The 16,573-nt window shown below is 32.8% G+C and overlaps 1 protein-coding gene and 1 pseudogene across 8 annotated transcripts in view; one reads left to right on the top strand and one right to left on the bottom strand.

Moving 5' to 3' along the window:
* Lcorl (ligand dependent nuclear receptor corepressor like) overlaps nucleotides 1-16,573 on the bottom strand; it is a 141,529-nt gene that overhangs the window by 111,763 nt on the left and 13,193 nt on the right. For 7 of the 8 annotated variants that reach the window (XM_026403530.2, XM_077803429.1, XM_077803430.1 and 4 more), the window contains exon 2: nucleotides 4,695-4,760. The exons of the other annotated variant lie outside the window; for it this stretch is intronic. In XM_026403530.2, the coding sequence (XP_026259315.1) occupies nucleotides 4,695-4,760 (66 nt within the window). The remainder of the gene's footprint in view (nucleotides 1-4,694; nucleotides 4,761-16,573) is intronic. 8 annotated transcript variants of the gene reach the window in all.
* Nucleotides 5,184-5,353, top strand: LOC144257309 (thymosin beta-4-like; annotated as a pseudogene).

The following is a 16,573-nucleotide window of genomic DNA, read 5'->3' as shown; positions in this document are numbered from 1 at the left end:
AATTTTATATATCCAAATGATATACTAGTGAACACACACAAGAGGCACAAAAATATATACATTGTGTATATATATTTATACTAAAATTGTAACAGAGGTTTTCCTTGGATAGTAGGATTTGAGTAACTTCTTTCTAGCTTATCTGCATTTTTAAAAATGCATATGTGTTATTTATAATACAAAGAAGTAATAATCTACAGGGTTGGGAGTACAGCTAAGTGGTAGAGCACCTGTGCAGGATCATGCAGGAGGCTGTGGGTTCAATCCTCAATAGTGCAAATCATCACCATCATCATCAACAACAACATCATCATTATCATCCTCTTCAAAAAATAAAATACAGGAATTTATTTCCTTAGAACATTTTGCCCTTTGTATAATAAACTAATTTCTTAAGGAGCATAACGTGTAAACCTGCATACACACACACACACACACACACACACACACACAATACATAGGTATATAAACAAAGAGATCAAACTGGGAGAAGCAAAAGGCTAGGGTCACAAGTTATAATCTGGGTTCCCAGGCAAGAAAGGAAAGCTGAAGAAATGTCATGCAGAGGTTAAGTTCTTGATACTTTAAATTTTTCCTTTGTTCATTCACAAGCTCAATGGAAAAACTGGTGCAACTATAATTAATTAGCAGTACTTGTATTAAAAATATTTAAGTCAATGTAAAACTATACTAAAATAATAAATAATTAAAATTTAAAAATTTTAAAGCAAACTTTTTGTAATGGTTAATTTGAATTGTCAACTTGACCGGTTTAAGAAATGCCAAGGATTAAGAGGCTTATGGGTGTGTCAATGATGTTGTGTCTAGGAATGATTAGCATGTGGGATAGCCAACTGAAATGGAGACACTCCCTGAGCATGGGCAGCACTATCCAGTAAGATGACGACCTGGATGGAATACAAGTTGGAAGACCAAGGAAACAGCACAGATGCAAGCTTCCATTCTTCTTGCTGCTGCGATGGATCATCTGAGGATGTTGGACTCTCGCTTCTTCATTCTTCCAAAGCAGACTCTGCCAGTGATTTCCCCAGAAGCCTTTGGTCTCAACTAGCACCGTTGATCCCTCTTGTTCTGGAGCTTCAGCCTCTTGGACTGTGCAGCTACTGGTTTTTCCAGCTCTGCAGCCTGAAGATGGCCACTGTGGACTATCCAGTTTCTGGTCACGTAAGCCAACCTAATAAGTCCCCTTTTTATAATTATACTTCCTGTTGATTATTTTCCTCTAGAGAACCCCGATTCCTACACTCTCCTTAGCGATAATAATGATAAAACACCAGAACACACACATTTTGGAGTTTTCCATCCTTAAAATCATGTTCTACAAAGATAATTAATTCTTCTGATTGAAGATTAGTGGTTGGTACAGTCTTCTTTCATATATATACTTTCAACTCTGGGACTCTGAGGAGAAAATTTTTATACACATCACCACTGTATTACTCTCTTAACTTAAAAACACTTGGCAGAAGAGAAAAGGACCCTTAAAGATACCTTGGGTCTCAGTAGAATGGAAGATATCAATTACAACAGAACGTAACAAAGTTAACACATAAAACTGACCAGATACAATACCTAAAAATAATTCAATCAAAATAAAAGTAGGTAACCTATACTGATACTACTCATTTTGTAAATGAATTGTACTATAAAATTCCAGATGTCTACAAAAATGTTTTCTCCTAGTGCCCCACATTTTCAAGTAAGCAATAAGACAGCTAATCTACCGTATCACAGCAACTATATCACAATTATATAACAAATTTCCACCAGTATTTACTGAGTTTTTGGAAGACTAAGCTAAAACAAATAACAAACAGAATTACATAAATATAAAACTGAACACACAGGCAATATTTCTCAAAGTGGCAATTTGATTTCCAGGCTGTTTATATTATGTGGAACAGGAGATAACAGTACAAACCACTGCTGTACAGCAACCAGGGGCCAAAGAGCTGCAGTGAGTCTTTCAAACACTTTTGGGCACTGATTAGTTGCCAGGAATACAAAGTTGTATATCATGTTCCTGATCTCAAGATTTAAAGACCTGAAAGTACTTAAAGCCATGGGTAATATACCTAGGATAATTAACAAGTACTTTAAAAACTAGATGGGACAGACTGAAAAACTACTATGTCCTTACATACCTATAAGACCCCATCCCCATCCCAAGGCTAGTTTAATAAAACAGGGTTATATGTGAATCAACTTATTGTATATTTGAAACCTCCAATAAAATTAAAAAATCGTTTTTGTTCTATAACTTTATAAAATTGGATAAAGTTCATCTGAGAGCCAACACTGTTCTGTAATACACAATATGATGAATATCAGTAAAAAGTGATACTCCATGAAAAAATATATAAGGCTTTTAGTTTACTATCTATGAATAAGTTAGGAAAGATAATTTGTAACATCATTAAAATGAAAGTACATTACATAAAGAGAGCTATATACCTCTCTTTCTAATAAATTTTAACAGGAAAAATATAGTGTTTTTTTTTAAGAAGTTTCTTTTTTAAAGAATTTTTTTTCTAAATTGTATGTGGACACAATACCTTTTTATTTATTTATTTTTATGTGGTGCTGAGGATCAAACCCAGTGCCTCACAAGTATTAGGCAAGTACTCTACCACTGAGCTATGCCTCCAGCCCCCAAAAGTTTCATATTTTTTAAATTATATAATACTTGTTTGATATTAAAGAAAAAACACATATCGAAACAAAAACTATCCACAATGCATACTTCAAATATAATCATACAAACCTTTCAGTGTCTTTTTTTCTAGAACATTTTCAGTAAAACATATATACTTTTCCTTTTTTTAACAAAAACAGAACGAATCAATATATACAAAGCAATTTAATTTCATCAACCTAACAATCCATGCATATCATATCATTCATTACAAAATTCAACAATATAACTCTCAATGGATGCAGATATCCCAATTATAGAGATAAAATAATTTATTAAACAGTCCCTACTTTTAAATACATAATATTAAGAAAAAGGTAGAAACAACTTTGGAAGGACTGTTATGGGCAAGACTGTTATGATATGTATAAGAGATAGAGAACGAGCGAGCACCTGAGTGAGCACTAAATAAATTCATGAGCACGCGAATGAACAGTAAATAAATTCATGCAGATATATGCCATCTGCACACTTACCTAATTATTTTCTTGAGATTCTTAAAAGTAAAACTACTATGCAGGTATGTATGCTTTTAGGCTTTTGATACTTACTGATATACTGTCTCCTTTAGGAAGGTTATTCTATATTTATATAGGGGCTCTAAACCATACAAACCCAATCATACCTTGAAAACTCTTATTAGATTTTATGATTAAAAATAATTACTCTCAACTTGATGGTAAACCTTTTTCAATGGAATAAATTGCAATACAATTTGATGGTTATCATATAAAGAAACATCTGGGATCGTAACTTGAGTTTAAAATAATAAATTGTACTCAGATTTTAAAATGAATAAAAAAAATTATAGAAATCTTACAAAATTATATAAATAGTAGCAGTAAACAATCAATTTTGGCACTTAAAAAAAGAATATTAGAATGGTTTAAAGACATAAGTTTGAAAACAAAAATGGTAACATTAAGATGAAATAAATGCTAGGATTATCCTCTAGATATAACAATTGAGAAGAAAATCAAAATAGGTCATACCTGATAAGAAATGTATTCCTGTTAAGTTTAAAAACAAATTTGTCTGTTATCAATTATTATCAGCATCATTATAACTAACATTACTGCCAAGGACACTTCTCCCTTGATCAATAACAATAAAGGCTCTGCATATCTTCAAACACTGTGTCAGTGAAGAGCTTTGCCCTTATAGGCTTAACTAACTTTCCCAAACTCAGCAAAAACAACAAAAAAAATAATCTCCTGACTTCTAATAAATAGTCTTTTTCAATTTTTTTTATTTATTCTACTTAGTTATACATGACAATAAAATGCATTTCAATTCATCATACACAAATGGAGTGCAACATTTCAATTCTCGGGTTGTTGTATAGAGACACATCATTCGTGCAATCATACATGTACCTAGGGTAATGATGTCCATCTCATTGCACCGTCTTTCCTATCCTCAATATTCTTTTGTACAAATTCTTCCAAAGAATGTCTTATTGCAATTCTAGCTCTTCAGATATTAAAAAGAAATGTCCTGACATAAGTAGATAAAATGAATGTAGCAATAAACTTAGCTTCAGAGTCTCTAATATTCACAAAAGTTTCAGTACAAAAATATTAAAAGCACAAATTTTAAAAAATAAAAACTGGGGAGATAGCTTTTTAGAATTTGATATGCCTAGTTGATTTATTTAAATCCTATCCATGAATAAATTAAGAAAGGTAATTTGTAAAATCATTAAAATGAAAGTATATTATACTTGGCAAAGACAAACTTCATTTTCAATTTTAATTTAGTGTACCAAAATTTTAAAGACATTAGGATATAATGTAAGATATCATGTATAAAATAATAATGATAATAATAAAGTATATTTTATAATTTTACTTATTTTATTTAAAAATGCTTTCAAGAGACCATAAAATTGTGTTTAATAAAACGTTACTAAATAACAATTTTTCATTTGTTACATGGGGCAGGAGCTTAAATTTTTAAATAAAACTTAAAATATTACCTTCAAATAAACTGAGGTCTCTTCGTAGCCGTGGTCCATAAAGCCCTTCTAAAATACTCTCAAAACCTGTGTTTTCAAAGAGAGAAAAGTGTATTAATTACTGGAAAAGCTTTATTTTACAACAGTTAAAAACCATAAGCATATATATACATATATACGTACACATATATACATACATATACACACACACACATATACATACATATATATACACACATACACACACACACACATATTTTTTTTTTTGCTACTAGGGCTTGCTACCAGTGAGCAATATCCCAGTCCTCTTATTTTCTTGAGACAGGATCTCACTAAATTGCCAAGACTGGCCTCAAACTTGTAATCCTCCTTCCTCAGCCTTCCTTTTGTATCCACCAGCAATTTATTGATTTAACATATTGTGTTTTTCCCTGTAGTTTAATTAAACTGAACTAAACAAAAATATGCTTATGTAATTTCTGAGCATGGCTTTATTTCAGCGTTATTTCTCTCATTCCAGCATCAGACTCCACTTCCTCCACAACCAAGTCTGACAAACTCATTATGGCTGAGATCCATAATTCAGTAAGTCAAAATTGAAGAAGACAGAAATACAAGAGAAAAATTCTCTGCCTTCAAAAGAAACAACTGAACAGAAGAAACAAGCAGGTGAATCCTAAGGAGGCATGCACTGCCAACATGCAGTGTACATTCCACAAGCACTGCCTTCTTACTGTATTTATTTTAGCTCTTTAACTTTGTAAGATACAAAGAAGATAAATCAAGTTTAAATGACTGCGCTGCCTCTTTTCACATCAAAAAAACAGGGACTACTAACAACGAAGGCCTGCCTCTACCATCTGGCTGTCTTATTGTCAGGGAAAGAAAAGAACTTGCATGTTAGTGAAGAAAGAAGTTGGGTGGAAGGAGGGTAAAATCTAGAGTGAGATCCAATCTGGTGCAAGGTGTCCTACAGGCTATAAAATACAGTTTAATCAGAGTGCCTTTTTGTTGTTGTTGTTGCTTGGCAGTGTCAAGGACTAGAAATTTCAATGAGATCAAATCAATTTTATTAAGTGAAAAGCACATTAGAAGAAACAATTACATTACACTTCAAGACTTCAGATGTCAAAGAATTCTGTGTGGAATGAAAAATTGTGGACCAGAGATATCAGTGTATTGCAGGTGCTCTGAGACTGAATTAAATCAACAAGTAAGGTTATTCTAGCCTCTCAAAGAGCTGCTAAGGCTTGAACAGAGCACTTGGAACACATTAAAAGTGGGTGCTTTTTTTGTTTTTTAAGATTTTTAATTTTTTTGTTCTTTTAGGTACATATGACAGTAATGTGTATTTTGCCATATTATACATACATGGGTACATACATGGGGTATAACTTATTCTAACTAGGATCCCATTCTTGCAATTACACATAAGGTGGAGTTACACTGGTTGTGTATTCATACATGAACATATAGGAAAATTATGTCTGATTCATTGTACTGCTTTCCAGATCCCAACCCCATTCCCTTCTCTTCATTTCCCTTTGTCTAATCCAAGGAATTTCTATTCTCCCCCTCCCCCAACCTTATTGTGTGTTAGCATTCACATATCAGAAAGAACCTTCAGCCTTTGGCTTTGGGGGATTGGCTTATTTCATTTAGCATAATAGTCCATTTACCAGCAAATGCCATAAATTTCATTCTTCTTTATGGCTGAGTAATATTCCATTGTGTATACATACTACATTTTCTTTATCCATTCATCTGTTAAAGGGAACCTAGTTTGGTTCCATAGTTCAGCTATTGTGAATTGAGCTGCTATAAACCCTGATGTGGCTATATCACTGTAGTATGCTGATTATAAGTCCTTTGGGTATATACTGAGGAATAAGATATCTGGGTCAAATGGTGGTTCTATTCCAAGTTTTCTGAGAAACCTCCATACTGCTTTCCATAGTGGGAAGTGTACCAATTTGCAGTCCCACCAACAATGTATGAGTGGTACCCTTTTTCCCTAAATGGGTGCTTTGACACCGAGATACACCCCAACCTGGGAAACATCATAAAGAGAAAGTAACTCATTAAAAAGACTCATAACAGTGGAAGAGATATCTATCCCAACAGATGCACAAATCTCAATACAGAAATACAGGAAACATAAGAATAAAAGTGAATAAAACACCTCCAAAAATTTGTAACTCCCAATAACCAATGCACAGATGTCAAAGTGGAGGAAATATCAAACAAAGATTTTTTAAAGTTGTGGTTAAAATGATCAACAAGTTAAGAGAACTAAGGCGTGAACCAAGGAAGATGATATGAAGCTTGAAAGAGTGTTCCAATAAAGAGATAGTATTCTGAAAAAGAACCAAACAAATACTGAAAATTAAAAAAGAAATCTGTATGTAAAATGAAAAATTCAATGGAGAGTGTTGCCAATACACTAGATCAAACAAAAGAAAGAATATTAAGGCCAAAGACATGGTGGATGAATTAGAACTCTAAGGCAGTTATAAAGATATTTTTTATAAAAATAGAAAAAGAAAAAATATAATATATTAGAGCTCTGGGAAGAAGAGGAGATACAGATTAATGGCACAGAAAACTTATTCAATAAAATAACTGCAGAAATTTTCCCTAATCCTTGAAATGAGTTGGACAGGCAGGTACTGGAGGCATTAAGAACTCCAAATAGATATGACCAAAAAGAACTACTCTCTGAAAGTGAAATACCAAAATTCAGAACTAAAAATTTTACTTTTATCTACTTACATATTCTTATTTTTAAAAATCTTTTTGTGGGGATTGAACCCTGTGGTGCTCTTCAACAGAGCTACATCCCTAGTCCTTTTTATTTTATTTTAAGACAGGGCCTCGATATGTTATTTTATTTTAAGACAGGCTGGCCTCAAACTTGCTATGCTCCTACCTCAGCCTCCCAAGTAGCTAGGAGGTGATCATTAGGTGATCACTCAAGACATATGCACCTGGCAAGAAAAAATTTTAAAAGCTGCAAGAGATAAATACCAAGTCACTTATAAAGGTAGACCAATCATAATAACAGCAGATTTCTTAGTATAAACTCTAAAAGGCAAAAAGGGCAAGGAATAATGTATTTCAAGCCCTGAAAGAAAACAACTGCCAACCTGCATGACAACATACAACAAAATGATCCATCTGAACCAAAAGGGAAATAAATACCTTCCAACAAAAACCATAATCTAATGGAATTCACAACCACTAAGATAGAAGCAGAAGATATTTAAGGGACTCCTACACAGAGAAGATGATAAAAATAACCAAGACAGCTCAGGAAAAGAGAAAATCTCATTAGCAGAGTACATAAGCAAATGAGAATCATGAGAAAACATTAAAATAAAATGATAGGAAACAAAACATACCTCTTTGGGTTATTCCTGAATGTAAAAGTCCTTAAATCTCAATGAAAGACATAGACTGGCAGACTGGATTAAAAAAATGAGATTCAAGCCATATGTTGTCTCCAAAAAAGGCATCTCGCTGGCAAAAAACACTCACAGACTTAAAGCAAAAGGAAGGGAAAATGACATTCCATGTAAATGGAAACCAAAAGCAAAAAGGAGTAACTATTCTCATATCCAACAAAACTGACTTCAAGCCCAGAGTCAAAGAGGCAAAGATCACCACACATTGATACTATGTAATTTACAGGAAAGTGCATGAACTGAAGAACATGGAGCATGTTAAGCAAAATAAGCTACAGACAAGTATAATATGTTTTATCTCACATACAGAAGAAGCTAGAGGGGGGAAAAAAGATGTCATGAAAATAGAAGGGAGACCATTAGATAGAAAAACGGGATCAGGGAGAGGGTGAAAAGGAAGGTAAGCATGTACAAATATTTCACTATCTCTACAGGAACCTAGTAATCTGTATAATTAATAGCAACACTAAAAAATAATTTTAAGATGTGAGTGGTGGCATACATCTATAGTACCAGCACATCAGGAGGCTGAGACAGAAAGGTTATCTTTTAAACTTTTTTAAAAAAAGCCTCAATTGACAAAAATTTGACTATGTACCCTCACTATCTCTATCTATGTTAAAACACAACAAAAAAGAAAATAAAAATGAAATTTAAAAGTTTTAAAGGTATTTATATTGTTTAAGTCTTCTTAATAATGATTAGGTGATCACTCAAGACATATGTATTATTCACTTATTGCTTCATAACAAAAGACTACAAACCTAGGGTCTTAGAACAATACAAATTTACTTGTTCACAGTTCTTTAGTTTAGAAGGTTGGCACATATTCTTACCTCTTACATATTCTTATTTTTTAAAATAATAAAGGTACAGTTAAAATGTTGACCAGGCTGCATCCTCATCTGGAGGCATGGGAAAAATTCTGATTCCTTGTTCATTCATTGAATTCTGTTGTTAGGTCTACCACCATGCCACCCTGAACACGCCCTCTCTTCTCTGATTTCTGTTGTTAGCAGAATTCAATTTCTTATCAATACAAAGTAAGTCCCTATTTCCTTGACATAAGTCAAGGGCCACCCTTAGTTCCTAGAGATTACCTTTACTTCTTGATATACAACTTCCCCATTTTCAAGTCAGCAACTGTATATAGAAGTTTGAATATCTCACTTCCCTTCTACCACCAGCAGGAGAAAACTCTCTACTTTTAAAGTACTTGATTAGGTCAGGCCCACCCAATAATCTCCCTCTCAAGTCAACTGTGCCTTATAACATAACCTAATCACCAGTCAGACGGCGGGAATGGGTAGGATATTGGGTAGTGGCTGGGCAGACTATCTTATAAGTCTGCCCACCGTATCATAATATATACTTTCAATAAAGTTCACTATTAATGATAATGGCTATAAATTTCCCTATTAATTCCCATTTTGTTATGTTTTAATTTTTTGGTCCTATTTCTTTTCAAATATAATTAAAATTACATTACTATTACCTCATAATATTCTAATAAAGAGAATACACTAGGATAGAAAAAATATACCAACTCTGAAACTTTCTTCTTGCTCACTTATGCTTAAATTTTAACATTACCTTTTTAAAAAATATTTTTAGTTGTAGATGAACACAATATCTTTATTTTATTTATTTTTATGTGGTGCTGAGGATTGAACCCAGTGCCTCTCACATGCTAGGCAAGCACTCTACCACTGAACTACAACTCCAGCCCTTAACATTACCTTTAATCTGTGGTTTCTTTGTAGGAATCTCTGTAAGGTACTTGTTTATTTTGTGAACCTTACACTTTATTTAAAATTACATGACACAGCAAAAAAATAATAATAATACACTTGACTGAGTCAGGTAAGCTGTAATATCTTTAAAGAGAATGAAAAAATTAATGTACAGTATCAAGTCAAACCACTATAGAATGAATGTATGAATGCATCCTCTTCCATCTGAATAATTTGAGATGTGACCTTCCGAAAAATAACTAGTTTTAAGTTGTACATTCAAAAATTACTACAACAGACACTCTTGCTTAAAAAATTAAGCATCACAATACATTCTAACATTTTCTTTCTCCATCCTTTAGACTGAATAGATTCTTGTAGACTACTCACCAAAAATATGGTCCAGCTTTCACCTAGAGTATAAAAAGCTGGAAAGAGAATCATTCTCAACCCAACATGAAAAAGCTGAATAATTTACAAAGTTCCTAACTTAAATCTGTTGGTACTAACTTAAAAATCTATGAAGCAGACAAATGCCTCCAAAGAAGAAATGAAGGAGTATGGAAAGAGCACCATCATGGAAGTGGGTTAGAAGTATTAAACTAAATTTTAAACAAAATGGTAATGAACAAGTGTGAGCTTGTTCATATATGAGAGTATAGAACCACTGGGAACTGCAGATAGGCAGTCTTCAGCTCTTTACCATGAACCTCACCAATCGCTGATAAGAAAGTGAAATAATAGCAGGAGACAGGAGATGCAGTGACATAGGCCTTAGTGACTCAGTCCTACAAATACAGAGTCTGTCGTTGTGGAGAAAGCCTAGGATGCTGAGTAATCAGTAAGAGGCAAAAACTTTTAAGCTGCTTGTTATATAGCAGCAGACCATGACACTCCCAGAGCATAAGTAAATACCATCCATTTTGACTGGAGTAGGTGAAAAAGTTTTATCTCTGAAGGAGAACAGTAAACTGTCCTGGTCTTAGAAGGATATCTTCTACAGTATGACAAAGGGCAAGATCTCTGAGAAAACCCTACTCCCAAGACCCAAGAATACAAAGACTGCCTAAAATTGAGGCTGAATGAGAAATTCTTATTCCAGCCCTGACTAACAGGCTTACTACTTAAAGAGTAACAAGCAATAACAACTTACCAGTGGTGAAAAGACAAATGCTTGACAAGACCCTCTAAGAGGTGCAGGACAGAGGGAAGGCTAAAGATTAAAGTGGAACAACAACACTGAGGGAAAAAACCCTGAATAAAACGACTATCACCCTAAGTAACATCAAAGGAATAGTTAACATCAGAGGCATTTGAAGCTGATAAAGGTAACTAAAGAAACAAAATCCAAAGGCAGTTAAACTCCTGACTAGATAGACTTGCTCCTTGATACTCTAACAGCCTAGAAGCATAAAATACATGATTTCCAGACATAAAAGCTATTCACCTAAGTGCCTACTGTTCTACATACTGTATCTGACAATTGTTCAAAATAGAAAATTAAAAAAAAAAAAACTCACTCCCAAGAAACTAAAGATCTACACAAACCTTACTCAGACATAACACAGATGACATATCAGCAAAGGACTTTAAAATAAATAACTATGATTAGTTTGATAAAGACTTATGAGGAAAAGTGAGCAATATGTATATATATATATATATATATATATATATATATATATAAAAATAGGGAACGTCAACACAGAAACTATGAGAAAATCAAATGAAACTTCTACAAACAAAAACACAGTAAAAGGGATGAAGAATATCTTCCAAAGGTTCTTCAGTAGGCAAGGAAAGAACCAGTGAATATTAAAGTAGGTCAACAAAATGTATCCAAACTGAAACACTACAGAGTTAAGGGGGCAGGGGTGTCTCAAGAACTATGAGAAAATATCAAATTGTCTACTATAAATATAACTAGAATTCCAAAAGGAAAAGAGAAAAAGAACCGAACAAAATATTGAAGATAGTTAAAAAAAAAAAAAGAAAAATTTCAAATCACAGATCCAAGAATCTCAGAAAACACTGAGCAAAATACTTAAAAAAAAAAAAATCTTGAAAGCAACAAGAGGAAAAAGTGGACAAAAGTAAGAACTACAGCATATCTCACATCCCTAACTATGCAAGCCAAAGACAATGGAGTGACATCATTAAAGTGTCAAAATAAATTTGACCCAACATTTTATGCCCAACAAAATTTATCTTTCAAAAATGCAAGCAGAATGAAGACATTTCAGACAGACAAAAACTGTGAGAATTCATTACCAACAGATCTGCACTACAAGAAATACTAAAGTAAATTCTTCAAGCACAAAAAAATATATTAACACACAAACATTAGGATCTGTACAAGGAAATTAAGATTCTGAAAAATGATTACAATGAAAGTAAAAATAAGACTTTCCCCTGTTTTTAATTGCTCTAAAAGAAAAATCTACTATCTAAAGCAAAAAAAGGTTATAGGCTTATAGCATATGTAGCAGTCTTTCACTTTTTTTTTTTGGGGGGGGGGGTCCTGGGGATTAAACACAAGGCTTCCAACATTCTGAGCACATGCTCCACCCAGATGACAAACTGACTTTCAGCATGCTCACAGAATACTAAAAATCTCACAAACAAAATCACAATACTGAGTGTACATAGGAAAACAATCCTAAAAAAAAAAAAAAAAAAAAAAAAAGCTTCTTGAGAGTAAATGTAATATGTTCACATGAACATAGACGAGTTCATATCAGATAATTCTAATTCCATAACCCATAAAGTAGCATTCTAATTTTTTTATCCAAATCTTTTCCATGATAGCCTCATATTGCTGGATGGATTAACAAACTCCAAACCAAATCAAAGCCATTATTTAAAAGAGCAAAATAAGGCAAAATTCTCTTTAGAAAAGGCAGCCAGATCTCTGGTCTGAAAAATACAGTAATTAAATCTATTATAAATAGGCCAGAGGGAAAATGTGTCTTTTGTAACTTTCCTGTAGTATAAGGTGTACCCTGGACAAAAAGTTGAAGACCTTCCGCATTTAAATCTTTTCTACCTGTAAACTTACTATTTACTTTTACACACACTCCTAGATTGCTGGTTAAGTCTGTTTTAAAATCTAATTAAATGTATGCAATTATTATCATTCAAGTAACAAATCTGAAAATTCTGACCTACATAATAAGTGAAATGATTCAAGTCTTTTCTTACAGCCACAATTACTTCTTCAGTCAGTACTGAGAAATCAATTTAAGAATTGATTTCATTAAAGAAAGACACATTACACATTAGAAAACAGCAGCGTATATGAAAACAAGAGAACTTGATATGCTCAAGAACAACACTATGCAAGAGAACGTTCTGTAATGACAAAAAAGATCCAAATTTGTGGTATACAGTAGGTAAGGAATTGAATTTTTATTTAGTTTTAATTAATTTAAATTCTAAACAGCAATGTCTAGAAATTTTTTAAAAAGGTAGAAGTAAAGAATGTGATCTGAAAGAAGGACAATATAAAAGGCTGGAGACATGTGCAAATACGGGTCCCGAAGGGCAAAGCACCCTGTGCCAAGTAATCATTTTTATCCTGAGAGCTGGAATGAGACATGGAAGCCCTTTAAGAAGACAAGAAACAGGATTATTTTTGCACTCAGAAAAGATCACTCAAGCAGCAAGTGGAAAACAGACTGAAATAGGAAAAGAATAAAAATAAAAGAATAGTTAGAATGCTTGCCGAAACATATCAGAGAAAAGACAAGAACACAAATTTATGTGCTACAAGTTTACCTAACAGCAAAGATATGGCTTTGAGATATATTAATACAAATAATGGAAATAACTTAGTAACACAGCTTCATTATTTTGAGGCAGGAATGAGAGTACTAAAGATTTCTGGCTTGAGAAATAAGGGTGGATAAATACTGAGAAAAAAATCTATGAGATGTTTTCGTGTTTTGCTTTTATTTGAGTAACAAAAAAAAAATTAGTTCATGTTTGGTTAGATATGTGAGCATGAATTAAATAAATATATCCAGAGGCAGAAACACAGGCATATGTCTATGGAATATACTCATTTTCCAATTAAGTTAATCAAAATAAGTTTTCTTCAAGTATCAAATTTAAAATGATCATTTAAAAATTTCTGTTTTATGGGGCTAAGGTTGTGACTCAGGAAGAGCACTCGCCTAGCAAGTGCAGGGCGCTAGGTTCAATCCTCAGCACCACATTAAAATAAAATAAAGGTATTGTGTCCAACTAAAAACGAAATATTTTTTAAAATTCTGTTTTAGTTGATGTCATCATATTGTTCTAATGTAAATATTCTGTATTTCTATACACCAGAAAATTAATATCCCATTCATAACATACCACCCCCAACCACCGCCAATACTGGAACCTAAGAAAAGTCACCTTGCATCTCACCTCAGACATTCACATATTGTCCTTCGGCCACCATATATTTCAACCCTCATCCCCACCACTAAAACACATCTGAATAACTACCACTCATTGTTAAAATATTTTCTAAGAAATACTGCTCCAGGCTGTGGTTGTAGCTCAGTGGCAGAGCGCTTGCCTTGCACATGTGAGGCACTGGGTTTTCTTCTCAGTACCACATAAAAATAAAAAACAAATAAAATAAAGGCATGCTGTCCATCTACAACTATAAAAAATAAAATTAAAAAAAAGAAATATTTTTTGGGGGTATAAATAACCCAATTTATCCTTTCATCTAATTTAATCTAGCTTTAGACTAGACTTGATCCATTGTTACATGCTTTATATTATATATAACTTATATTATTCCCTTTAAAGCACTAATCATAATTCTAATGAGTCATATGTAATTTTTAAATATTTCTCCTCAGTTTATCAATTATAAAACAAGTATTTCCATGTCTATCAAGTGTTCTAGATAGTGGTAATATATCAGTGAGTAAGAAAAGACAAGTATTCTGCCCTCAACTCGAACTAGGGGGAGGGGAGTCATTAAAATAAAAAAATCACATAACTCCTTATTTGATATTTTTATCTGAAAAAATATCACAAAATTCTGTAAGCTACAAGGAGGCGGGAACACATCATTTTGCTTGCTATTCCAGTCTCAGTGCCTGGCCCATGTAGGTACCCAAATATTTGTTGAAAATGTTTGATGGAAAAATTTCACTCTAGGACCTAAGACATTAGTTCTCAAAATAACTTTCAGAATGCAGCCCTATTTTTAAGTTAAAAACTGCCTGTTATTAATAATTACCTTTCTCACATCAAGTAGCTTTCTGGAACTCATAACCATTTATTTATTTATACCCTTTTTTGCTTAGTTTAGTGCTTTTCCTAGTTCTTTAATTTCAGCGTAACCATTCCCTCTCTTCAGTGGTGCCTTACTATTCTGTTCAGTCTCTTCTTTCTGTAAACATACATCAGCTATATTTTCTGCTATGATTAAGGGACTACAGGAACTCTATTAACAAAGGTGTTTTTATTTCAAGGTCTTGAAGTCTCCCTATCCCCAAAATGAGTATATACATGGAAGTACTACTGGGTGACATCTTGTGGGCAAAGCCATTCATTGATGGTTCTAAATGGCTAAAACGATCCCTTACAACAAAGAATTAGCCATCACAAAATGTCAAAACAAGATGTCATCAGCACTGCTATGTCTCATTCTATGCAAATCTAGTAGTCAAAAAAAATCTAGCCTTATATAGAAATGAAGACAAAAATCTGGAATTAATAATATGCTTTAAGAACTTAGATTTGCTAAACATTTAAAATAAAGAGAAAACTCTGTGTATCTTTTATGGAAGATACATAATAAATAATATGTATCTAATTCTTCACATTGAATTAACTTATAGGAAATAGAATATGAATGCTTTATATTAGACTAATAGTAAAAGAAATCTATTTACCTGCAGAATGGAGGCAAGGGGACAGGACTGGCAAATGAAAGATGGGTATTTCAATTCCATCTGTCATATTTTATTCTTTTAAGATTGAAGTTACTTGGATATACATTATATTATTGTGTGAAATATTCAGAGGCCTACTGTAATTACTAAATTGAAACAAAGTTTTATAATTCTAAATAAGTTTGCTACCTTAAAGATTAATTTTTGATGAACCATTCCCAGCACTGCAGAAAATTCAAAGTGCGCTAGAATATCTCTGATTACTAAGGCTCCTACAATGGATATCAGAATCATTGTTTTAGTCAATTTTTATCATTTGGAAAACAAGACTGTATTTAACTTTGTTTAAAACTCTTCAATGAATCTCTACTACCTACAAGATTAATTATAATATTCTAAGACAGCAATACTCAAGATTATTATGAAAATCAAAGAATCTAATGTGTGTGAAACACATACTGGGTGAAAGCATTAATAGATGGTCAATAAATGTTAACTGCTATTATTATTATACTATCATTACTGTGCTACTGTACAGCTGTTTGATGGTGGCCCTCAAGGTAGAATGACAAACAAAAAACTATGGTATCCAGAGGGGGCAAATTATACCAGACTTTCTAAGCCATATTGAATTTAGACAAAGGTCATTGGGGGATCAATAAAAAATAAAGTTTTAGACAAATGTAAATTCTACCTTCATACTTAATAAGACAGAAAGTATTGGGCAAACTACTAAGTCTCTTTAGTCTCAGTTTTCTCATATATAAAATGAAGATTAAAAACTGCACTATTTCATATGT

This window comes from Urocitellus parryii, chromosome 10 (assembly GCF_045843805.1).
Source record: "Urocitellus parryii isolate mUroPar1 chromosome 10, mUroPar1.hap1, whole genome shotgun sequence".
Taxonomy (NCBI): domain Eukaryota; kingdom Metazoa; phylum Chordata; class Mammalia; order Rodentia; family Sciuridae; genus Urocitellus; species Urocitellus parryii.
The sequence above is the reverse complement of the archived record's forward strand: the minus strand, read 5'-3'. Positions and strand labels throughout refer to the sequence as shown.